The sequence below is a fragment of the Malaya genurostris genome, chromosome 1 (genome assembly GCF_030247185.1).
Source record: "Malaya genurostris strain Urasoe2022 chromosome 1, Malgen_1.1, whole genome shotgun sequence".
In the NCBI taxonomy this organism is placed as follows: Eukaryota; Metazoa; Arthropoda; class Insecta; order Diptera; family Culicidae; genus Malaya; species Malaya genurostris.
In genome coordinates, this window is record NC_080570.1 from 47,785,795 (window position 1) to 47,812,618 (window position 26,824).

Genomic DNA, 26,824 nt, shown 5'->3' on the forward strand with positions numbered 1-26,824 from the left:
GCTGATTTGCAATTTCAGTGAGTGGCGGTATAGTTCAATCCGGATTCATGAACCCATAAATCATGTTCCAGGGTATTGGCAATCGTGATAAACGCGAAGTAGAAAGAAGGGTGAAAATTGTGCGTTGTGATAAGCCTTTGATCTGGTTTTGTTTGCACTTCGAGGATACGATTGTCGCATGATAGGTATACTTTCGAATCAAAATCACGCATGTATTTGGTTTGGGGCATATGATAATTTTCGAAGTGGAAATAGGTACAGTAGGTTTCTAAACCGATACATTTTTAATTACTATCTTTGATGTTTGACTTAAATCATAAATCATCAAATAGTGAATAATCACTTACTCACACTTACTTATTTGTCATTTACATCAATTACTTGCACTTTTGTCGATTGACAATTTACTGTAACTTTAAAATCTATATAACCATCTATCAAATACAACTATCTCCTTAATTCAGACAGAGTTAGATACAAAATCGAGGATCTCGAAAAAAAAATTCTTGTTTGTTAAGCGATCTGTAACTGCGAACTAAAAATTAATGCTTCTGTAGTTCCTGGAATCAAGAAACATACACATTTACTTTTATTTATATTTCTGTAGATGAATGCTCTGTTGTTTATTTGTTGTTCATTTTCTCTGGAATGGCTGAACCTGTTGGGAGGATCGAGTTCGAAGATCATTTTGCTGATAAGCCCGGTTCCGGAGATATGTTCTTAGAAATGACGTAATCGACAAACCACCCATTTTTGCTGTACACTTAATTTACTCGGAGAAGGAAGAACCGATTTCAACCAGCTAAGGCCAGCTTGAAATTTACTCTTGAAATGCAGATGAAGTTCGAAGATCATATACCAGAAACTTCCGGTTCCGGAGATATAGTCGTAGAAGTGACGTAAACGACAAACCGCAATTTTTGTCTATACGCACATTTTTTTTCTAATAGTAGCCAACAATCAAGTCCAAATGTGTTATTGCATATACTTTTGGATTAGGAAAAATTTTCGAATGCGCGACGTAAGCGCTGAAGCTCGCTTCTGTGAACTACCCAAATCAATCTGAATAAATTTTTGTCGAAAATTGACTAAATCGTGTCAAAAATCATCTTGATGAAAAGGTTATGTTTATATGAGACTATTTTAATGACAAGAGGAAGGCATTATAACATCACTAGGTTGATAAAAGAATGGTTTATTTGTTAATTTTTTTAAATTAACGATATTATTTTTTGTCGACTTAGCTTTGTCATGCTCGAGAATGATTTCATTGTGTCTTCCCTGGCATTATTGCTGATTTTCCTCCGATGTTCGGTTCATTCGCATTGATTGCGTTTAGTTCCGATCCTTCGAGATTATTGTCATACTTGGTTTCAGTAGCTTATTATGTGTCAAACCTAAATGATTCGGCCAATACGCAGTATAACCATGATGCCGTGAATTATTTGCCCAATGAATCCGATTCTTTGTTGTGAGATTTTCACTCAGACCTCATGGTAACCGTGTACAACGCTTTTTTGAAAATTGTTTGGAGTTTTGAAGATTTCTTTTTCCGGAACCGAAAACGGTTCATTCTACCAGTAGTTTGGTTTTCAAAGTGATTGCATAGCTTTTCTATATGAGCAACTCAAAACCGTGAAATATTTTCATTGCATAAGCCATCAACTAAGCCCTATGTACAACAAAATAAGTCTGCTATGACTAACAACGACCTGTACATCAGAAAAAGCACTAAAGACAGAAAGGTGACAAAATACGCAGCGATGTTTCCAAGAATAACAACAACAACAACAGCGACGACAAATCAATAGACGAAGGTACGACCGGTGAACCAATAGTTCCCCAATAACTCTCTAAATATGAACTTCCTGAAAAAAAGGAAATGCAAAATTCAGGAAAAGCTGATTAATTTTATTTATTTCGGAAGTATAAAAATATGTAGGCTCCTCCGATTAGTATTTAATAAAACATATTACTAGTAGTTTTCTTAAATATCATACACTAAGGTCTTTTTTATGCGGTTTTTATGCGAATGTTCAGAGTTATGCGGTTTTTTTATGCGAAATTTCAGAGTTATGCGATTTTTTTAATGCGAATTTTCAGAGTTATGCGGTTTTTTTATGCGAATTTTTCTGAGTTATGCGGTTTTTTTATGCGGTACGTAAACTCGCATAAAAAAGACTTCAGTGTGTTTGTATTTCGGTATTCATTAGTTAATCTACTCAAAAACATTGTTCTTCAAACGATTTGCTATTATAAATTACATTGAAGAAAAAAACAAACATTTATTTTTGTATATACTGTACATGATCTTATAACTATTTCAGGTTCGTTTGTATCAGGGCAATACTTTTATTCAAAGTAAGATAACTGGCTATTGGTTGAACTCATGGTAGATGAAGTAGGCTGGCATAAAATTAAATGAAACTCCAATGGTCTTAATGAAATGATAAAGAAGGTTCAGGTATAGAGTGACGCGAACTGGGACATTGAATAGTCTATATTGGTTACGCAAAGAATTTTTTAGCTGAGAACTGCAAACACGATACTCCACGCATTTCCAAACGACATAATCAATATCGCGATAACCTTCGCCACAAGCACAATAATTAGTCTCGCGAAGTCAGATACGAAGGAGATGTGCGTCTAACGTGTAATGATTGAACATGAGTTTGAACATAACACGAATGAAATCTCTACTCACATCCAGCCCCTGGAACCATGCCTTTGTCGATATTTTAGAAATAATTAAGTGCATCCATCGGCCCAGATCATCCTCATCCCAAGAAGCTTTCCAGTTGGCGAGTATCCGTCGGTGAGCCACACTATAGTACTCATTGAAAGCAATCGCTCGCTTTTACCCTCAAAAGCACCACATTTGGCTAAATTATCGACTTTTTCATTGCCTGGTATGGAGCAATGAGTGAGAACCCAGACCATAGTGATTTGATAGTTAATATTCAATTTGCCGTTCAGGTACTGTCTTATTTTGCCCAAGCAAAACGGTTTACTTTTGTCAGCCATGCTTGAGCGAATGGTTTCAATTGCACTGAGACTATCTGTGAAGAGGAAAATAATGGTTTGGAGATATTGCGACGACTACACTCAGACTCAATTACGCTCTAATTTGATAATATGAGAGTTTGCAGCGGAACGAAAGCAAACGCATCCATATTCCATCACTGAAAGTATCGTTGTCTGATACAATTTTATTAGATCTTCCGGATGAGCACCCCACCAAGATCCTGTTATTGTTCGGACTAAACCACACACTGAGGTTAACTAAACCACACCCTGGAAGTTAACACCTGGTCTATTTTTTCCCGATTATATGAAGCTGAAGCTGAACAGAATCATGCTTCCTTGAAAAGACAACTATACTGCTGTCATTGACGTTCACGTAAAAACTATAGAGGAACGGATTAAGGCATGAGCCTTGCGGGAGACACAAATTCTGCTAATTCTGAATGTTGCCAAATCGCCATGTATGCACTTCTCTGACAAAATGTTGTGCAAATAATTATTTATAGAATGTGAACATGTTGTACAACGAAGCAAAGTGAAGAGTTTTAGATTTCATAATAGTGAAACGTTTCGTGAAATAATCCAAAATGTGCACTGTAACAAAAGTGTCCGAAATTTACAGGAGGCTCTACTTTTTACGACGTGCTTTACTTTTTACGTCTACCTAGCGGTTCAAGTTGAGCTGTCAAGAAGCACTAGAAATTTGTTTCACAACAAATTTATATCTCTTCTATTTTTACGTTATTCAGCCTGCTTTGAAGTGATTACGTCCAACATGTCAGACTTTGCACTTCGGTGCAAATACCTTGTAATATTTCGCAAGTGACAGCTTTACATTGGCCAAGTGGCTTCATTAGCAGTTCAATGAGACAAACTTTACTGTTTTGCTTTGAAAATTTGTGCTTTGGCATCTAACTCAGTGCATTTTTACTTTGAAGATTGGACTGATTCATTTTTCTTTTCAGTAAACCGTAACAATTCTAATCTTTTATTTGCGAAAAAAATATCTACTTACTACTCATTCCTCACGTGTCACTCCTGACACCAAATTTTCTACGTTGTTGGATCCAGCCTCATCTTCGTTTGTTCACTGTCTCATTCGTAAATGATAGCATACAAAACCAACGAAGAGAGACGAAACGTTTTCGCCTTTCACTTCAACAAAAGAGAGTATCAATACCAATGTCACTTGTTTTCCTACGACAAGACGAAACCAAAAAATCGTCTGTAGGTAAATTCGGACGAAATTCAACTCCATTACCTTTCTTCAATATAACGAAAATCTGAGAAGTTTGGCTGTAAAGATTGTCTAAAAAATGATAAATTAAAGTTTTTTGCATTCCAAAATAGGTCAACAAATTGGGAAATCCGCGTAAAAACCGCATATCTTCGGAAATCCGTATACAAAAAAAAAGTGTAACTTCGGAAATCCGTGGAAAAAAAACCACGTAACTTCGGTAATACGCGTAAAAAAGCCGCGTAAAAAAAGACCTCAGTGTACCAAAATTGTGTTCTCTCTACAATTTTGATACGCTAGGGTCTTTTTACACGGTTTTTTATGCGGTTTCTTTTTACGCGACTTTTTTACGCGGATTTCGAAGTTACGCAGGTTTTTTATGCGGATTTCCGAAATTACGCGGTTTTCTTGCTTTGTCTTAGAATGCATGAATCTTCGAGATCTGGTGTTATCCCGACATTTTTTTTTTGAGTCAACTCTTTGACAGTTAGAAAATTTTCGTTTTTTTAAAAAAAAAATGTTCACATTACACCAGATCTGGACGTTTCATGCATTTCTAAGACATTTGGCATAAAAAAATGTTCTCCCATTTTGCTGTTTTTTCTACGCGGATTTCCGAAGTCAATCCACAAAAAAATTTTTTTTGATATTACCAGATCTGGACGTTTCATACATTTCTAAGATATTTGGCATCAACAAATTTGTTTTCTTTAGTTTAGAGGTTTTTTTTAGGCGGATTTCCGATTTTACGCGTTTTTTTATGCGATTTTACGAAGTTACACGGTTTTTTACGCGGATTTCGAAAGTTACGGGGATTTCGAAAGTTACGCGGATTTTATTTTGCGCGATTTTTTACGCAGTATTTATCCCCCGCGTAAAAAGAGACCTCAGTGTACTATTGTTCTGCTTTAGTCCGCTGACTGGACATGAACCTCGCGGAGCTGAGAGTGACATTTATTTTTTTGTTATTTTCGTCTATTTTGAGTCAATGAACATGACTTTTGTTGGCTCTGGTTGGTATAAGAGGCTATATTCACATTTGTCAATACTTTAAATATACAATGAAATTTTTGTTTAGGAAATAGAGCTTTTAACCTCTCAATCAAGAAACTTCAAAATCGATTCCAAGTAGTTTGTCAATGTAAACTATAAATTTGGATTGAATTAACAAGATAGGTTATTTAATTAGTGTCTCCCCTCGGAATAGTAGGGGAGACCGGGGCTAAGCCGAACACTTTTAAGTAAATAAAAAAAGCATTCATTACAACTAGGTTTTTACCCAAGTGATCTATACCGTTGTGTAGATTCAACCTTCAGCTACAACTCCCAACTTGTTGTTTAGCAAAATATGCAATGATTTCCGCAAAAAGTCGCGATGAAGCGACCAAACTAAAATTAAAAATTTTTGAAGCTGCTGGGTTAAACCAGAACTCTATGAGGCGAAACCGGACATTTCTTGGAAAATTAGAAACATCAATTACACTTAGGTTTTTACCCATTTATCTATACTCAACTTTTAGCTACATTAGGTTTTTTACTAAGTCACCATGAAATGGCCAATTCAATTGGGGTTAAACTGGACTTTAAAGATTTACACAAATATGAAGAATGAATGCGGTAGGGCGCCAAAATTGAGAATAACTTAATGAACGCAAAAGAAATGTAATCGTGCTTGAATGGCTGGTTAAGAAGATATTGAAGTTGTCCGGTTTAGTTCCGTGTCCGGACTAGCCCCGGTCCCCCCTACGAATTTGGCGGTAAAATTATTTATAAATGATGCAATTAAAGCAAAGCCTTGGTTATACATTCCTGTAGTGGAATTTGACCTTCTGTTTCAACAGACTTCGCAGCCGATTCAGAGTTTACAGAACCATTGCATGGCTAGTACTACGATTCTACTGACACTACGAATCCTTCCAGGTCGAGGCTCGAACATACGACAACTGGTTTGTAAGACCAGCGCCCTAAGCATTTAACCGCCAACCCGGGACGTAAAATGATGCAATTAACTAACAACTAATTTTCATGTTGTGGAACTTAAACTATTCATATATGTTTTAGTGTTTTAACAATTTAATGTATCAGATCAGAGCGATATTCAAAACGACCCGTTCTGTGAAATGGCATTCTGGAAAATAGTTACTTTCGGAACCGACCTTCAATTAAACGACCCTGTATAATAATTTTCCACACAGGTTTTTTACCCATATAGGAAATAAAGATATGCTCTGCACGCAATCCAATTCGAGTAAGTTTAGTCGGAGTGACAGCATAACTTTCTAGTAAAGCATAACAAAACAAAAAAAAAGTCTACCTTGCGTAACCTAATTATTACTACAATATCAAATAACAACGATTTTTGATTTCTGTTTATGTCATAATCCATCCTGAATCGGATCAAATCTCTATATTGTATAAAAATTTCCCACTGCCAAAAGCAAAACAACTTCCGTCCACCCACACCGAACCAAAACTGACCTATATATATTTTTCTATCCTTTCGTTCGCAGGAACAATGAAAAGCGCAAGGAAAAATCGCGCGACGCTGCCCGCTGTCGCAGATCGCGCGAGACCGAGATCTTCCAGGACCTGGCGGGTTTGCTTCCGATGCGCCAGGAAGATGTCGATCATCTCGACAAGGCATCGGTAATGCGTTTGTCCATCGCTTATCTGCGGGTTCGTGAGATGCTCGAACTGTGTAAGTATGGGCGGGATAGGTCAGCAATTACGACACAATTCTATTTGTGTTGCGACCGTGTTTGATTTCGTATTTGCTGGACGCAACCGCTTCAGAAGCTTTCGATTTTCGAGTAGCTTCGGTTGTTGCTTTGCACCATGACACCCAGATGGCAGTGTTCGTTGTTAATAGAAGCTTTCGTTTTTTCATTCAGTTCCAAACAGTAACGGGCAGAAATGTGAGGACAACAGCGAGAAAGACGATGCAAACAATTCGGCCGAGGATGATGCGAAAGATGGCGCGGATGATGTTAAGGAAACCAAACTAGCATTGGAAGAGTTGGTTATCGAAAGTGAAAAAATCGCTCTTCAAACATTGGATGGTTTTTTGCTCGTTCTTTCGGCCGATGGTGATGTGACCTATGTTTCCGAGAATGTAACCGAATACTTGGGCATTTCACAGGTTTGTTGATAGACTTCTCTTCATACGTTCAATATTTTGTCTGAAATTCAAACTTTTTTTTCTTCTAGATTGATGTTATGGGACAACCGATCTGGGATTACAGTCACCAGTGCGATCACGAGGAACTCCGCGAAGCGCTGAACGGCCGTCACAGTGCGGCCGAGATTAACAAGGGTGTATCCAACGGGGACTGCGCTCCGCAGCAGAGTCGTGATTTCTTCCTACGCCTGAAATGCACCCTGACCAGCCGTGGAAGGAGCGTCAACATCAAGAGTGCTTCGTACAAAGTGATTCACATAACGGGACATATCGCGTGCAAGGAAAACGGCCAACGTCAGCTGGTGGCCGTGGCAAGACCGTTACCGCATCCTTCCAACATCGAGATTCCGTTGGATTCGGGCACATTTTTGAGCAAACATACTTTGGATATGAAGTTTAGTTATGTGGATGATAAGTAAGTCCGATTGTTTGTTTTGTTTCCGGGATGATCTTAACGTTTCTCTTGTTTATTGTAGAATGCATTCCCTGTTGGGATATAGTCCTTCTGATTTGATGGGAAAACTATTGTACGAGTGTCATCATGGCATCGATTCGGAGCATTTGATGGGAACCTTTAAAAACGGTGAGTTTTTTTTTAAATATTTAGTAATAGTTTAAGCAGATCTTGCCGCAGGGTTCGAGACACATTAAACGCTTGCCAGACAATGTTTGGCATCTTTTCATGGTTGACAACCTCACGTAGTATGGCGAACCACACTCAACTTTCTAATTAAATTTCGCCATGAAATTTTTAGACATTTAGGAAAGAAACGTTTTTTTGTTGCTTTCGGCTCATGTCTTGGCATTTAATACCGCCAGATTTTTTGAATTATTGCTAATACGAAAACAGCGTACAGCGACGAAAGTTGCTATCAAACATGTGGTATTGCTGGTTGCTCTTTAATGCGTATCATACTGACGATGATGGTGGGTATCAGCGTGGAAAAATGCTAATGAATTGAAAAGTTTTCCTTCAAACATTGTTCGAGGCGAACTCTGGCTAATCTAGTTATAATACTCTGCTATTACTTTTTTTGTCCTCAGGTGGTTTGACAGTGCTCCGGAGTTTTCCGAACTACGGCCACAGACTAACAGACATGACAGTATGAGTAAATTCTTATAAAAATAATTTTTCGTGATGCACTAGTTCCACCTATATTGTACTGCGCGAACTATTTACTATCTGTACACCCCTTGTGTTATGTAAAAGTTTTTTTACTAGTTGGTTTCCCCTCGTTTGTCAACACCGATCAGCTGCTTGCAGGGATGCCTGATTTCATCAAAATATTTAAAAATGAATTTTCATAATAAATTATTGGATTACGTTGATAATATAGTCAACTTTTTCGCGATGTTGGAAGGTAACCATTTATTTGACTCAACGTTGTTCATCTAGACTATTTTTTTATTGTGTTGGTAGTTTTCACCCGAATTTAAGTGGCGGCAGACCAGAAGTAAGTAAATATTGTAACAAAACGGGTTCGATTTTGTATTGCATTGGAGGATGAGAAGTAGGCACAATTATGTATATAGTTTTGGCAATATGTATTAAATTTGTATCCTGCGTGAAATTCGCATGGACGTATACAAATCAATACATTACAGGTAATTCTGTATGAATGGCAACTCTGTTGGTAAATGAAAAAAATAAACACAGTCTAGATGACAGACAGGATGTTTTTGATAGGGTAACGTGGCGCCATCATGACACATGTGAGTACTGTCCCAAATAAAGGAATATTCGAAATGACCGTTAAAATGATTGAAGAATCTAATTTGAGTGTCCTGTCTGTTAGTCTGTGCTACGGCTACCAAAGCTAATGAAGATTATGATAATGATTTGAATAACAATCAATAGAAAGTTCACTGGACACTGTTAAACAGGTGTTGTTGATAACTGTTGTCGAAGTGAGATTATCGATTTGCTACGGTTTTTTATATATGTAAAGTTCCGATATAAACTTTGCGGTGATTCGCATAAGATAAAGTTATTTTCAGCAATTTCAGTTGTCTTATCTGTATTAAAAATTTAAAAGACGATCTGGATTTTGTTTTAATCTCGTGTCAATAATAGATTTATAACCTTCCACATTTCATGATTAAAACTGTGCAGATTATCTTAGTTGTGGAGTACTGATATTCAATCGGTTAAGTGTTGGGTCTATTTCTAACAACACAATTTCGCAAATCGTTTTACCGCGTTTCAGTGAGGGCACATTTTATGTAAATCACATCTTTAAAATATTTTTAATCTTTTTGTCGACTTCATTGTTGTTCAAGATTTTGGAATCGTTTTACCTTAAAAGGATATAGATTTAATGGAAAAAACCAGATTCTAATCTATTCGTTCAATATGACTTAACCGATTTCAACAAGTTTAAACTTGCTCGATGGGTAATATCAGATTGTAAATTAAATTCTAAGATCAAATGGCTACCACTTCCGCTTCCGGAGATATAATTATACCATTATGACATAACAGACAGAACACACTCGATTTTCTCAGCTCTATTTCTTGGTGATGGTTTAACCCTTTTTAACAGGCTCATTTGAAAAGGTATAGATTTGATCAATTTTGCAGGTCAAATGACGGACCCTTCCGATTACAGAGATATAACGGTATAAATGACTGATCTGACAATCATACTTTTTTCACAGATTACTTAATCGACAAATCGCAGTTTTTTTTTTCGTTGCGCTCCATTTTCTCTAAGATGCTTAAAACGATTTCGAAAATTTCAGACACTTTTGCTACTAATAAGTTATTTGATAAATTCAAATTCTTGCTCATGACAAACACATTTGGTTCCGAAGATATAATCGTAAAAGTAACGTAACCGTCAAACTGTATTTATTCGTATCGGCATGCTATTTTCTCAAAGGGGGTCAATGATCAAACTCAAATGTATTATTGCTTTTAATTTTGTTTCCGCGAATGTTGCCGAAAAAAGCGACGTAAGCGTTGAAGGACGTTTTAGTGAATTGCTCGAATCTTTCTGAATGGCCCTGGATGATTTTTTTCTTAATTTGTGTCAAAAATTAGCTCTATAAAAATATGTTTTGATGGGACTATTTGAATGGTAATTGCACAGCATTATCACACCACTCGATGGATTAGAATGAGGTTAACGTGCTAGGACTCGGCTGAATAAAAAAAAAATCCGTTGCCTTTGGTCGTTAATTTTTGTTATTTGGTTGGCAGCATTAAACAATAAACAGAATGAATCATACATATATTATTTTTAGTTAATTTTTTTAAACTTTGTGTTACCCCACTCTGCTTTCAGACGACGCGGCATTCTTTTGATCAGCTTTTTTGAGGCATTCCAATCCAGATCAATGTGTTCCCAGGCTGTTTCGAGAACTTCAAAATAGTTGTTTTTGTTGATTACTGAAGTTTTGTCCACATTTTCGCTCAGATAATCCCACCTAATTGCTAACCGAGCATCTTGAAGAAGGCTGTAGTTTTCTTCGCGTTGTGCTTCTTGTCCTTTGGAAGATATAGTTGTTTTTTAGGACATATATCCACAGTCATGATCCCTTTGATATGTGCCAAACTTCCAATTCCAGACCTTACGAACGTTACCCAGAGCGTGACATTCTCATTTTCATTTGTTTTCCCATGATTTTACCGTGAATACGATTTACTTTACTATGGGGAGCCTTTTCGAAGTTTACCCTTTAAAAGAATAGGTAAAACTTAATCGCGAATATATCTTGTTGTATTTAACGCAGCAACATATTGTTTTCTCTATTTTATCGAAAATATGGTCAGAAATTTGTGATAAAATTCTCAGTTCAAATAATTCGAAATTGAAGTTTACTAAAATGTTTGGTATGAACGAGCATTAAGGTGAAATTCAGTGCCAAAATAAACCGTATGAATTTAACGAATCATCGCACAAAGCGTATCGCGCTGAACCGACACATAGAAATACGGAATGTTTTCAGTGGTTGAGTGTAGTAGGCTTACGATATGTTTTGTTCGCTAGCAAAACAGACACTAACTATGTATGCTTATAAACCATGGGTATTAAGATGGTCACTTTAGTCATTCAATTTGTAACCAAAATTCTCCTATAACTCTTTTTCTTTATGTTTCGTCTTAAACTCGTCAGTGCAGAGCAGTTTCAATTGAACTGCTCCGTGCAAACTTAAACAGTTCAATTTGAACTACTAAGCAGTATTAGCCGAAAGCGACGTTTTTGTTCGGCATGTCAGTAAACACATTACACTTCGATGCCAATTAAAAAAGTGTTTTGCAAACAGCATTAACTTTACGTCTGCTTAGTGGTTCAAGTTAAACTGTTTAAGGTTGCACTGAGCAGTTCAATTTGAACTGGCGAGATTAAGACGAAGCGTAACGAAAAGTAAAAACGATTATGTGCCTTTAGCACAAACTTAGGATAACCCCTGAATGAATAATTGTTCTCTCGCATATAGCGTATTTTTTCATACTTTGTTCATTTGCGCATATTTTTTCATACTTTGTTCCAGACAAAAATCTGGCATGTTGACAATACTTCACCTTCACCATTCCAACTATGTGTCATTTTATAAAAGAACTAATAAACGTACATACAAGATCTAATTTTTTAAACTGGCTTGTAAGATTTTCAGTAAAAATGTCCAGTTTGTGAAGTGCATGTCATATAATTATATAAGTGAATAATATTTTACCATTTCTCAAGGAGTTATAGATACTTTTTGTCCACGCCTGTCGAATGAATGCTAATAATTTATATTTTACAATTCTTAAATTCGGTTTGTGGATATTCTCTCAAATCGTTATACAATTTGTTTTTTTTTATACGGGTTTAACAAGTAAGTTATTGAAATTAATATCATAATAATTCTCAACTTAGACTTAGAAAATCTAGATGAGTTACAAGTTATTGTAGATTTTTCAATTTATGAATGAATTTGAACATTGCATTTTTGATTTAATCGGTCCTGTCCGCCTTGTAATTGTACCGTTACAATTACGCAAGTGACGCAGTTTGCATAATTCATGCAATCAATCAGCTAGCACATGCTTTTAACGATATTCGGATGTGTGGAAAAAAGTATGTCAGTTTTATTCGTATTCACGTCATCCAGTTGTGTGACATTACCTTTTTTTTCAGAACAAGTCCACACTTTGTTGAACTTTTTAGATTGATTTATCATCCTCAGAATAGTGTTTCCTGTGAAGATAGTAGACTTTATTAATTTCAAAGCATTAAAGTATTTCCCTTGGTTTGAGCGAATTGTGGATTCCGAATGCTGTTTCACTAAATGGGTCATTTCACCGAAAGGGTTATTTCGTCGAAGGAGTCATTCCTCCTAAAGAATTATTGATTTTATTCTTAAACAATATAAAATGACCGTAGTTGCCATGCAATATTGTGATATACGACTTTTGCGGTCGTCACTCGTGTTTTTTTTCAGAAAGTATTGAAAGAATTTGTGAGTATTTTTTGTGCCTCCATCCAAATTTCATCAAAAATATTTTTTTAAATACACCTTAACGATTGAACTCGAGCATTGAACATATCTCTTTCCCGTAGAATTGTTCATTTGAATCTTTTTACAAAGGAAACCCGTTTTCTTTCTCATCGCTCATCCGGTAAAGACATGTGACAATCATTATAGCTCATTACCTCTTCATGCATCTGTAATAACTGAGATTTCACCCGGTGAACGACTTTCAAAGTTAAGAACGGGGCAAAATAAACGATGTAACTAATGGTGTTTAATTGTCTTCGTTTTATCAAGAAGTTGAAGTTTCGTGAATATTTGTAATCTGTTTTTACTGTAACTTTACGTCAAATGGTGGCTTTTATAATTAGTCTAAAATTAAATCCACTGATGTTTTTTTACGCGTTTTTATGCGGCTTTTTTTAACCGGATCTCTGAAGTTAAGCGGTCTTTTGGTTTTGTCATAGAAATGCATAAAACTTCGAGATCTGGTGTTATTCCGAAATTTTTTTAAGTCAACTCTCTGACACCTAGAAAATTTTCGATTTAAAAGAAAAATTGACACATTTGGCATAAAAACATTTCATCCATTTTGCGTTTTATTTTTCTAAGTGGATTTCCGGAGTTTCGCGGTCTCAAATTATCAAATTATTAAATAAAATATTTTGGACATTTTTTTAATTCGTGAAAAAAACATTCAACTTTTTGATTCAATGTACGATTTTTTCAGAGTGCTCGGTTGATTTTCTGCACCTTCTTGGACACCATTTTCCCACAAGTAACGATTTTTGGGTTATAAAGATTTGAAGAAAGTGCATGCAAAAGTACATCCGCCCTTTTTAAAAGTCAGGCTTAAGACTTTCCGGACGTGATCTCAATATTAGTCAACACATCGTGTTTCAAAATCAAAAAGTTTATGTATAGAATTAAAGGAAACTAATTCTTTAACTAATTCGCTGTAATTTTTGACGATCGTTTTAATACCGAAGTGAAGTGATGAATCCATGTTTCATCCATTGTCACATATCGACGCAAAAATTCCGGTTTGTTACGTTTAAACATGGCCACACACTGCTCAGAATCATCAACACGTTCTCGTTTTTGGTCAACAGTGAGCAAACGCGGAAACAACTTTGAACAGAGCTTTGTCATAGTCAAATACTCATGCAATATGAAGCCAACACGTTATTTTGATATCTTTACTATGTCGGCTAACTCACGCAACTTCACTTTTTGATAATTCAAAACGATTTTGTGGATTTTTTTATGTTTTCTGGTGTTACCACCTCATTTGGACGTCCACTGCGTTCTGCGTTAGTATTAACTGAAAAAAGGTAAAACTAGCGCCATCTATGTGTTAGGCTCGAGACTTTTCAGCCCATGTGCTATGTGACCAGTTCATTATATTCGTGTATTTTGTTCTAGTCGCCTTTGTAGCATAGTTAATGGCATTGAATGTGCTTTATTTTGGATCAGCATGTAGCAAAATCCACTTAAGTGATTTTCAACATACGTTAAAATAAACTTCTTTCTAATACAGCAAATATCATCCGCTTTTTTTAGTTTAAGCAGCTTACAATCGCATTAATACACCCCAGCTCATCCCACATCACGTTTCAGTGGTAAGATTCCGTACAATTTATCGTTTACTATATCACTCAGCGAAAGTGATGTGTCGTTTTCTGCAAATTGCAGGACCATATCTATTGCAGTTTACAGTGACAATAAAATACTTCACAAACGGGTGAATAGCACGGCATGAAGAACCCATTCGCTAAATGTAGAACTTGAATAGGGAACCACAACAGTCTAGTGCTGTGAGTGTGCTGGAATTGAGTACTGTAAGTTGTTGTTTTTGTAAAGAAAAAAAAAACAATCGTGACACCAATAGCCGAAAAGATTGTTATCATGTTTACCACTTTACGACTAGAACTACTCAGCTCTTAAGTTATGTTCGGAAATTGCTCATTTGGCCAATTCGTTCGGTTTAAGCAGAAATAGAAAACGGTTTTAGCTGCTCGCTAATATTGGTGCACCTTCCATGCGTTATGATAATAAATTCTGACAACCCACATCGCCCGCGATTTTCAATTTATTAAACTTCGCTTGACCCGGTTCGGTCCGATTTAAATTTTATCTGTTAATCGAATCTACCGTTTGCCGGTCACGTGCTTCTTTCTGCTGGTCAATGCCTACACTAAGCTCATGTGATCAACATGCACCCGACAACGATCGGCAAATCACTTACCGGCACCCAGCAGCAGCAGCAATAGCAGTAACAGCAGCTCCACACGAATCGGAACGCGTTTAGCGTTCGTAATGAGGGAAGGATCAATTTGGGACCGGTCTCCACGACCAAATTCGGGCGGCACGTGGTTGCATAATAATTGCTGTGCACCAAACCAAATTAACACACAATGGTACCAATAGAAAGTGGAGTTTTGGCAAAATGCTTCCTAAGTTAAAGGTTCGATTTTTTTTGGGTTTAGAAAGTTGAATCTCTGAGTAGTGATGAACTAATAGTTGAATTATTTCCGATCAAATTTTTGGCTATAAATTTTATCGGTGCTCAATTCGCTCCCGTTTTAAAGTTCATATCAACTTAAACAAACAATTATTTTTAGGTAAAAGTAATAGAAAATAAAACGAATCACCGAGAAGAGTAAACTGACACGTTTCCTCTCTAACGCTGTAGATTTACTTATTTCAAAGGAAGAAAACTAAACTGAATTGAAGGGTTTCGCCTATGTAAAAAAAATTTGAGTGATTTTTTACTCTAAGTGACGGTTCTTCTGGTGAATACCGTTGAAAATAATTGACACTTGTTTGGTGCGAATTTGCCAAATAGACCTCTCACAGGTTTCTCCTGGTCCACCTTGCAATTTTCAGTCAGGAACTGCACACAGTACAAACTCATTCAATGCGGACGCTAGCTATATTAAAGTACTCTCTCTAAATATTACATGTTGGCATTTAGGAAGGTATTTAACAAACAGAACCATAATTTTCCCTACATCAAAAAATCACATAATTGCAGAAGCAAGCGATGCCAAATCATGTGAATAATAGGACTGAAAAATCACCACTTGTGACTGAGCACCCAACTTAAATCTTAACAATGAAAAACTAATTCATATTTCGATAAATAGTATATTAATGAAAATAGCAATCAGCATCTCTTCATTGATGTGCTTACTTAAATGAAATGAAAATATCGGAATCATTTCTACGGGTTCGATTTATTGACCCTTGAATGTCCCGAATATTTGAATTTCTTCGGAGTTAATTTTTTTGAGCTAATTTTCTTGGAAATCGATGCTTCAGCTACCAAATGTTAATGAAAACAATTGCCGATCATGAAATCGACCAAAAACCCACAGGCCACATACATAGCACTTCTCTTTAAGGTATGTTTTTGTGAAAATTAATCATGCCCTCTCCGAAAAATCGATAGCAATTTCGTTTTGAAGCCATTGACTACCGCTTCCGGTGCTTCCGGAAATGAAAATCGGCGATCCGTGAACTAAAAGAATTTAAACATCATCGGTTTCGTATTAGTCCGTCATCGGCTTCGCGTAATGGTAGGATACCAGATCCACCTAAAACAGAATGTCTTCATCGTAGGACGTTGATGGTAGGGTATGTTGAATTTACCGCATCCACAGATCGCCTGCCAAATAAGGTACTTCTTGAAAAATTTCTGTTAATGTTATTTTCCGGAAGTTCATCAGAACATCCAAGCGAGACTTACCGACTAAAAACTTCAGACCGGTGATCTGCTTGGAGTTCACATTAATGCAAGTCTCGTCGTCGATTACGATAAAATTTTCGACTGGGTTGGTTTTCCCACAATCGGACAAATAATGTTCTGTCGAATCAAATTTTGCACATGTAAACAATACATTCTATACTAGTGTTAATCAGAATTTCATCCGTTCTTACCCATGAAATAGTATTCTATGAAGCTGTAAGATTTGAAAAAAATGAGTGCGTTATTTTAATTTTTATACATGTTATATTAAACCGGAACAAACAAACAACATCATATATTTTCATTGAGTTAAAAATGTATTTTGTACCAGAAAGTGATGATTTACGGGTAGCATTATTTTTTATTTTTATTTGAATAGAAGTGCTGCAGAGTCGCATCGATTGTTTGTTGAGGCATATGTTGATCATGCTCTTTCAGAAACAACACGATTTAAGAAATGAATCACGCGGAAGATACTTCCCGTCAAAAAAAATAATAGCAATGTTAAATGTCGTACATTGAAAAAAAATTAGACCGTTTAAAAGCTATGGAAAGAGTATAAACGTGTGAAAAATGGGTGCCACATGAATTGAATGTAAGACAGATTGAAAATCGAAACACTTGTTGGTTTGCCTCAAAAGACGAGCATTTCTATCGGTATGGTATCCACGATCGGGCATATATTTCAATAGACAATTTTTAAAGGGTTTTGGAAAATAAGATATTTCATGTATTTTTCAATGCATTCAGCGAGTATTTGTACGTAATTTTGAGAAATAATGATTACGGAAGATAGGCATGCATGAAACTCTTCCATGTTATTCTCTATAGTAAAGATATAGCTACATTTCCTTAGGGGGTACGTTTTACCCCATCTGCCCCTATAGTGTTAAACCCATAAATTTATCTATAGGTGAAACTGTATCATGCTAAACACACACACACACACACACAAACACATACACACACACATTGACACAAAACTAGAGTTGTGCAAGAATTGTATTGAAAAGAAAATTTTAAAGAGATTGTTTGAAAGCAATATTGAGAATGTCAAAGTCTTGGAATTACATTCCTTTTGTAGAATTTGACCTTTTTGTTTCAACAGATTTCGCAGCCGATTTATAGCGTACAGAATCATTGCATGGCTAGTACTACGATCTTACTGACATTAAGAATCCAGGTCGGGGTTCGAACATACAACAACTGGCTTGTAAGGTCAGCGTCCTATGCATTGAACCGCCAAAAGCGGAATTGATTATGGCTGTCATGAAACATGTAGTCAGGTGAATTAATATCAAAATTGTTACTTAGGTATAGGCTATATGTACATAGTATAAAACCCTACAAGAGATAGTCCTTTGGGTTTCTGCAAACTGTTGACATAGGAGATTTTCGAAAATTTTCCTTGTGTCACATCGAAATATATTTTCAATAAATTCTTCTAGAATCTCGAATTTCCTGAAATGTACCGTTAGTACCGTTGTTAGTTGCTGATGTGAGGTGCTGGGTCCGCATAATTCATCTCGAGTCGGAAGACTTTTTGTACGAGCACTTGTACGAACAAGTCGATTCGATTTGGATGCATAATGTCACCTCTGCTCAAAATCATCCAGCCCTCGTTGATCGAGGTCATTCAGCAACTCGAATGCGAAAACTCAGCATAACTCCGACATAAATCATTGCCTCTCGTGCAAGGCGAACGGCGCATAAAAGTCTACAGCAGGCGGATGAGCACATAATCCTTTTCCACGGCGTTAACCAACCGCACAGAGTGCAAGACGATTCAACACTGATTTTGATTTTGTGAAGAGTCTCAGCTTGAATAGTCGTGTTAATGCTATGCGAAATAGAAAATAATTTTATGTATACGAAATCATCGTCTCTGTTAGGGGAAGCTATGAGAACGTTATTTATTGAAGTTTTGACCATCTTAAATATATAGTTTTCCCTTTCTCATATAGAAAGGCTATACAATCACTGTGAAAACCGACTTTTGAACCGAGGCCCGGAAAGCTGAGTTTCATATACCATTCGACTCAGTTCGTCGAGTACACACATTGTCCGTGGGTGTTTGTGCAAAATATGCACTTACTTTTCTACGAGATGGCTGAACCGATTTTAACTAATGTAGGCTCAAATGAAAACTACTTTTGTGCCATTTTTTTTTTGTTTTCTATGAATCTGACTTCCGGTTCTGGAATAACAGGGTGATGAGTGGCAAAATTCAAAAGATTGCCGTCATAGAAAAATAGGTGTAGAAATGATCTCATTTTTCCAAAATAATAAATTAATTCCTCTAGTTTACAGGTCTTGTAAGTAAAACTCCGGACAGCCGGTTGTCGGGAGGCTCGCTATCAATACATACATTTAATTCATTATGTTCTCTATTTTTTACCTGGAGCTGTTAGTGGAATGTATTCAACAGTTTCACTTTTTCTGTACCATTTAATTCCACTATTTCACTGTCACGTTATTACACTTTCACAAAGTCACTATACTTTAATGAAGCATAACAAACGTTACAATACAGATACGCGTATTTCGGAATGTTACTTACATCCTTCTTCAGTGTATCAAACTTATAAAACCGCGCGTATCTGTATTGTAACGTTTGTTATGCTTCATTAAAGTATAGTGACTTTGTGAAAGTGTAATAACGTGACAGTGAAATAGTGGAATTAAATGGTACAGAAAAAGTGAAACTGTTCATTATGTTCTGTTTTTTTTTTCAATTGACAGTCGTAATATTGGATATCATATCACTCGATCAATCGAACAACAACGGCTTATGCGATACGAAGTAATGTGGATATCTACTTCCCTACCGTACTAATAATATACCAAATGGATCCAAATGAACCTAAACTATATTTACCTACCTTCACGCGCGCATCTTAAACTTAATGTTGAACCCGAAGAAAAATAGATCCATTGATCAAACGTTCCCCGAGTAATTGACGGAGTTTAGTCTAGCTCGATTTTTAGTGTGGAGAAATATGATAAGACATTGTAAATAAGAGAAATGTGAAATATCTCTAAGAAACGATCTGTAAACAACGCGAGATTGCACAACACCACTTAAAAAAAACACTCGTGCATGGGTTTGTTGCAGACCAGTTTTAGATTTTCAGCTAATATTCACAGAGGGCAGATGGCGCTTTGGTCGGTTGACGCCGTTTAATTATGGGCGGTAAATTCGCAGTTTCCGTCGTTTGAACATTTATTAGTTTCGCGAATCAGTATTATTCAATAAATAACACTTTTAAAACTTTACACCAACCAACACACACCTGCCACAGCTGTACTATCACTCAAAATAACTGTTTCGATCAACTATTTTTTTTTATAAGTTGTTTGAAATACATTGAAACAAGACTTTTCTAAGAGCAACACTTAGACACCGCATCATACTCCCAGTGATTCCAACTCTCCTCACTTTACCTGGAAATTGTGGTCAAAATCATCAAAACAGAACACAGCTCCGCAACGGTTCTACCGATTTTCACAAATAATAAGCCCCAATGAATGGAAATCCGGAACTACAGGGAGAAGTGTTTTTAAAATTTCAAACCGTCAGTTAGACAGATGCTGCAAAAAATTGAAAAAAATTTCTAATTTTGGCACGAAAATATCTAGATTTTTATGTTTTGCTGGTTTGAGCCGGAACAAACTTCTCTGTTTCTATTTAATGAGCAGTTTTTTCAAGAATACCACAGTAATATTTCTGAGAATACTAGTTATACGAGAAGGGTATCATTACACCACTAGGTGGAATAAAACAGGTTCTATCTACTCGAATCGATGTGACCTGACCACTGTCGGCACGATTTTATTTTTCATATTTCGAATTCGCACTCCTATACAGCAAACAAAGACGTAGTGCTACGTCAAAATGTGCGATACCATTGCAGTGAATAGTAGTACAGAAATCTACGCACACACCGATTTGAATTGAATTTGATTTCCCAATCCCTCTCAGAGAGCAAATTGTTGGTGGAAAGGGGAAACCTTCTCAATAAGTAAATCAACCACAACAAATGTCTTTTATATCCAAGCTAGAAGTTTCGGGTTTTGTAACAGTATAATACTGTTTATGTGTTTTCTTCGGAAAATAATGCACCAAATTTTTACCAATCCCATCATAATGTGTTAGTGCCACCTGGATGTTAGTGCCCAAGGCGGTCGCTCATTCGTCTCACCCTCACTACGGCTCTGTACTAGACGAAAACATTAAATGAAAATTTCTTTCGACTTTTTAAAATTCTTTACAGAATTTCGCTTTCATAAGATTGGTCATTGTACTTTTATTGAATGAATATTCGGTTGAAATTCGGATTATCATACAGCTCGAGATATCAATATCTTCACTCGGTTTTAGAAGTATGTAATTTTGACGCTGTAAAAAAAAAACAATCACAACGCCCAGTCGGCGTGTTAATCAAAACACTTGCAAATTTCTGGTCAGCATCTGGTCGGCCGCAGACATTCACCTGACGCGTCAAATTAGACACATTACATTTGACAAATAACATTAATTTAACACAGGACACGTGAGGTGGTTAGTGGATCGCGGTGTCGTGCCGTGCCGAACGTAACTAGAACATTGGGTACGTACAGCCTATTAGTTTATGCGGTTACACTTCGGCGCACTCTTTCCCATCGAAGGAACGAAAATGCAGTGCCTCACCTTCGCCCAGGAGGTTCGTGCGACAGTAAAACAAAATAAATTAACAACGTGGCTCTGGGCCAACCGTAACTTATAATGTATCACGATCACAGACCGTCCGGCCGGGGATGACAGGAAGGGTGGGTGACACACAGAGGCCAGCCGATATTAGCTGCGTTTTACGACGATCATTTTTCTACTTTGTTTCGCGTTATTATCGTTCACTTGGGGGCCGGGGTCTGCATGCAATTGCAATGCTATATTTTTCAAATAGCGAACAGAGTGCGTACACGCTCGCGATTGGATAAATTATCATACATTTTTGAACCCCACCGTATTGACAACTTACCCACCATTACCGATCATAAATCTTACTTTGTTCGAAGCAAACTAAATAATCTACCTACCCCCGTACACTGAGCGGGCGGCTAATAGACGGCTAGTCCACCCCCATCCTCACCCTCGTGCGGAATCCATAACGGCCACAACAGCATCGCCCAATCCATCCGTACGGTCGATCGAAACCGGATCGCAAGGTTTGATTTAATGTGGTGTTTTAGTGAAGCCTGAATTGATACTTTGATTAAATCGCTAAATTAGCACGACACGATGACGGCGTCTCGTCGCGTCGCGCACTCATGCGGACCAAATTTGCGAACTCGCGCAAATGAGACGCTTGATGAAATTCGGTACTAATCAATATTCATGAAAGTAAGCGGCATTCTGCAAAGAGGCCGCGCTTATTACCGGTCAGGTGAAGCGGGGAGGCGGTTGGACGGCGGATAGAAAATTAATTACTCCGAAAGGCCCCATGCTGGCCGAGAGATAGCTGATGGCGGTGGTTCGATGTAACAATCAAAGATTTTTCCTTTCGATGATGTCCTTTCAGGAAAACTGCCATTCGTGTTGAAAATATACTACATTCACCTTCCTCGGTCACGACAAAACATTTTATTCAGTCATAGCATCGGAGGAAAAAAAAAGAATACAGCACCATGCAGCAGCAGCAGCAGAAAATTCATTCAACTTTTGGTGTCAAAAATCACGTTTCATTTCTATTTACCCTCAATTTCCCGGCGGCCGGGCCGGTTCTCCTTTACCCTCGGTCCGACGAGTAATCAAGTGAAGTGAACAGCAAGCAGCAGCAATCTCTGTTTGACTTGTGAAAAGTGAGGTAACGAAGAAAAATAAAAATAACAAAAAAAGAAAATCGGTTTGCCTTTCTGTAACAGTACTCAGCTTTCTGCTCAGAACCGCATGGTGATAAAAAGGCATGATTTGTATATCGGACAGCCACCTTTTGAGCGAAGCGAAAGTGCATTTCATCTACATTCTATATCCTCGCACGGAAAGTGACGACAACGACGACGGCGACGGTTGTCTCGGCAAAAGAAAAAAGTGTCAGAGCGCTTCTCGTTCGTTCGCCCCCGCCGATGGTCCCGGGTTTTGTGCAGAACCAGCAACCAGCCAGCGAAATAAACTTGCTTGCTTTTTATTCAAATATTTTCGTTGCACTCGATGTCAAAAGTATACAGGATCGTTTCTTTCTTCCACTCCGAGGGACAAACATGTAAACACGAGCGGTTGGTTTTGAATGAGGATATCAACATCGCCATAAAGTTTGGCACAGTGATGCATTTCAGGCGCTGGGGATGTTCCTAATTATTTGCGATGGTTTATTTGTTTTTCTTCTCGACAAACGGCAAATTTATGCTGCCCTGTCTTTGATTGGAATGTCAGCATTTAATTTCCCGCCAGATGAAACGTTGTGTTTATATTTTGCTTACTTTGAAGCGTTTGATAGAGTAGAATTCAAAACAAACATCTCGATAGAATTGGATATAAATAAATGAAAAAAAAAAACAGTTGACCACCTCACGGATGCCAACACAATGAGCAAGGCAAATGTCCGGTACAAGCAATACTTGGCCAGATCGAGATTCCTCTACTCCTGTTGGGTTGGCTTGTTTTTCTGGTGCATTTGGTTTGCTAATTTTATTCATCAATATTTGAAACGGTATGACCCTCCGAGCATTCCCGGTGGGGTGATGTTTAGATCTGACATTACCGAATTCTAGATAGAGAAATGAATACGGTGTTGGCAAAAAAAAAATAAAAACACGACCAACTCAATCCCCACTGGCAATGGCCCCATGGCAACGCGCCCGGTAAATTCCTTCCGAGCGAGCTGAAACTGACCTCAGCAATATCCAAACCAAATCATATTGACTTGGTCATGGGTTGGTCGTTTTTTTTGGTTGTGTCGTGTTGTGCAGTTTGTATACCCATCAAAAGTGTTTTTCTTCTTCGAAGAAAGCGGCACTAGGGCATTGTGGGATGATATGCTTCCACACGCTAAAGCCAGCGATCGCAAAACAACTAAAATGTTAGGTGTTTTTTCTGAATTTGATTGCTTAAAATTTGGTACAACTAATCGATTGCTGTTTTAAATAATCTGCCCTTTTTGATTTATCGTGCTGGCAGTTTTGCAATGACACCCAGCAAAGACACTCACCTCAAACGAGTAATGAAACGTTACAGTTAAGCAAAGACATACACCCTAAGCGAAAAACAAAGCGTTTCAATGAGGTGTCACTCGTGCAACTGAGCAATGACACCAGCCTATGTTACCTGTATGCATGGAAGAAAAAAATGTCTCAAGTATTTTAAACCAATTGTCCAGGTTTTCAAACTCAAGACGTCTCTTGCAATGAATATTTTTTTACTGCTTGTGTCTTCGGGGGCAGCTAAACGTTCACCGCTTGAACAACGAAATTTTGCCTAAATAGCTGCGTATAGCCTCATCATTAAACTCACAGATGATATAGAAATACAATAAACAGGGTGGTAAGTGACCGGGAAAATCGGGAAAACCGGGAAAAAGTCGGGAAATTTAGTGTAAAAGCGGGAAAAATATTACTAACTCACCTATGAGTAACAGTTGTTAGCATAATGATTTTTTTTCAATAATTGAAAAGTAGGAGACAATACCTAATTTTGCGTTTGAGCGAAATGTTCAGTACAAGTGTTAAAATAACTTATTGTCCATTGGAAATATGCCAATACCCCATGTCTCGTCCAAAGATTTTAAGAGGCTTGCAGGCAGTTTTAAATCAAACAGGAAGCATCAGAGTTTTAATTTTGGATGCTTCTGTTTGATTTTTTTTAAATTTTTAAATAAGTATTCAACACATCTGCAAAGTTTATGGCAAAATCTCAAGGTAACATAGGGAAAACTTTTTAACGAAATTATTGAACATTTTTAAGAGCCTTCATGTTTTTAAGTTTGCTAATGATTGCCCTTGTTTCATCATATTTGTCTCAGTAATGTCATCTTGAGACAATACTCGTGTTATGCTTATATTTCTGTTAGATGTCCAAAGGACTCGCAAAATTGGAAGATTTGTCGACTTTGATCTTATTCACCGATTACAGGAAGTATTTGAGTTCCTTTTTTAAGAGTTGAAGCTGGTTTCTGAGGACCAGGATAGAATCTTAGAAAGATTTAGAATATGGATTGATTTGTTCAGTGAATCTATGTTTTAGTTTTCTTTTAAAGGTCCTCAACTGTTCCATAGTAGGATCACAAAAACGTTGATATTGATGTAGATGAAGGTGAATTGAATTTAGTCTGAGCTTTTGGAACTTCAATTAAGTGATGATTTAAATTATGCACGGTTATATCTATATTTCCCAAAACAATCCCAAACTAATCATTGCATAATTGGAAACTCTGAATGTTATTGATTGATCTGCTAGAATCAGATCAATTGTAGGAAGATTTCTCATAGAAGATAAATTATTTAAGTTATTGGAAATAAAGTTAGTTTAAAACCAGCGGAGAGTTCATCATGAAGAAATCGTACTTCCTGATTATTTTGCTGATTCCTCTACGAGCATTTAGAATCATATTAGGAAAAAACAGATCGATATATTGTGCATTTTAACAGTTATCATTTGATTTATTTGCCCATCAACGTATTGAAATCGTAAACATGGTTTATTGACTAACAGATACATTAGAAAAAATCGGTGTTTTAAAAGAGCAAGTCGTGGCAGCCGAATGGTTTTGCGAAATCTTAGGTATACGTACATCTAATGATTTTAAATTTAATTCTATTACATGAAAATTTCAAATTTTTGGTCTGACAAGACTTTGATAATAATTGGTTTTATGGTTTTCATCACAATCACAGCATGATAAGCGACATAATTTAAACAGTATATGTCCACAGAAAAATTTATTGCACCATGGCCGAAGCCCTGGCAATGACAATATTATGTTAGATTCGCTGTGCCATCATCAGTGTTGGTGACAGTGTTGGTGATTGCCGAAAATTTCACAGAAGCTGATATATTGCTATCTATATTGTATTCAACATTTTCAATCTGGTAGAAGATGCTACAAGAACTCAAGAAGTTGCTATAAGAATTTTTCTACATTCCTTCGCTCCACTTCATACTCTGAGTATTTCTCGGCCCTTAAAAAAAATTACAGTCTGATAATGATCGTTGCTGTGTGGAATTTCCCAAGCGAGAATCGCAAGTTGAAAATTATCGCAGAAAATCGAGTCGATGAGTCAACTTGATGATTCTCATACTAGGTTGCAATATTTCAAAACCCTTGTGTGGAGCATTCACATACATTTTCATAGACACAACTTATACAAAGATTTTATGCACATAGTTAGAATAAGCGGCAATAGTAAAATGATTCTATCGCAATTATCAACTGCCTGTATAGAATCGGATCGCGAAACGAGAATAAGCGACCGTTTGTTGCTTTGAAGAAAATCCCCACAGCGGCGTGCCAACCTTTGATTCTCAGAAATGTCATCGAGAGAAATTCGCTCTCGCACTGGTGTCGATTCTATGTTAAATGAGCCATGCCGGGTTTTTGTTGTTGCGATGATTTCCAACTCTCTTTGATGGCACTGATTCAATCGTTGAAGAGTTGCCAGCGAACGTTCTTTGATACGATAAAAGCCATCCTTGGTTGGTGATTGCCGATAATTTGGCAGAAAGCGGCTCGATATTTCTCTACATTGTATACAACATTTTCAATCCGGTAGAAGATGCTACAAGAACTCAAGAAGTTGCTACAAGAATTTTTCTACATTTCTTCACTCCACTTCATACTCTGAGTATTTCACAGCCCTTAACAAAATATATACAGTCCGGCAATGATCGGCGCTGTGAGGAATTTACCAAGAGAGAATCGCAAGTTGATTATTATCGCAGATAATTCGACTTGATGATTCTCATACTAGGTTACAATATACAATATTTCAAAACCCTGGTCAGGAGCATTCACAGCTATTTTCATAGATACAACTTATACAAATGTTATATGCACATAGTTAGAATAAGCGGCAATGGTAAAATGATTTTATCGCCATTATCCACTGCCCGTATAGAATCGGATCGCAAAACGAGAATAAGCGACCGTTTGTTGCTTCAGAGAGAATTCCCACAGCAGCGTGCTAACCCGTGATGCTCAGACAG

At 37.0% G+C, this 26,824-nt stretch overlaps 1 protein-coding gene across 2 annotated transcripts in view; it reads left to right on the forward strand.

Moving 5' to 3' along the window:
• The window catches only part of LOC131438869 (protein similar), a 403,514-nt gene that overhangs the window by 55,470 nt on the left and 321,220 nt on the right, over nucleotides 1–26,824 (forward strand). For both annotated transcript variants that reach the window (XM_058609248.1, XM_058609240.1), the window contains exons 2-5: nucleotides 6,772–6,959; nucleotides 7,153–7,400; nucleotides 7,469–7,854; nucleotides 7,916–8,022. In XM_058609248.1, the coding sequence (XP_058465231.1) occupies nucleotides 6,772–6,959; nucleotides 7,153–7,400; nucleotides 7,469–7,854; nucleotides 7,916–8,022 (929 nt within the window). The remainder of the gene's footprint in view (nucleotides 1–6,771; nucleotides 6,960–7,152; nucleotides 7,401–7,468; nucleotides 7,855–7,915; nucleotides 8,023–26,824) is intronic.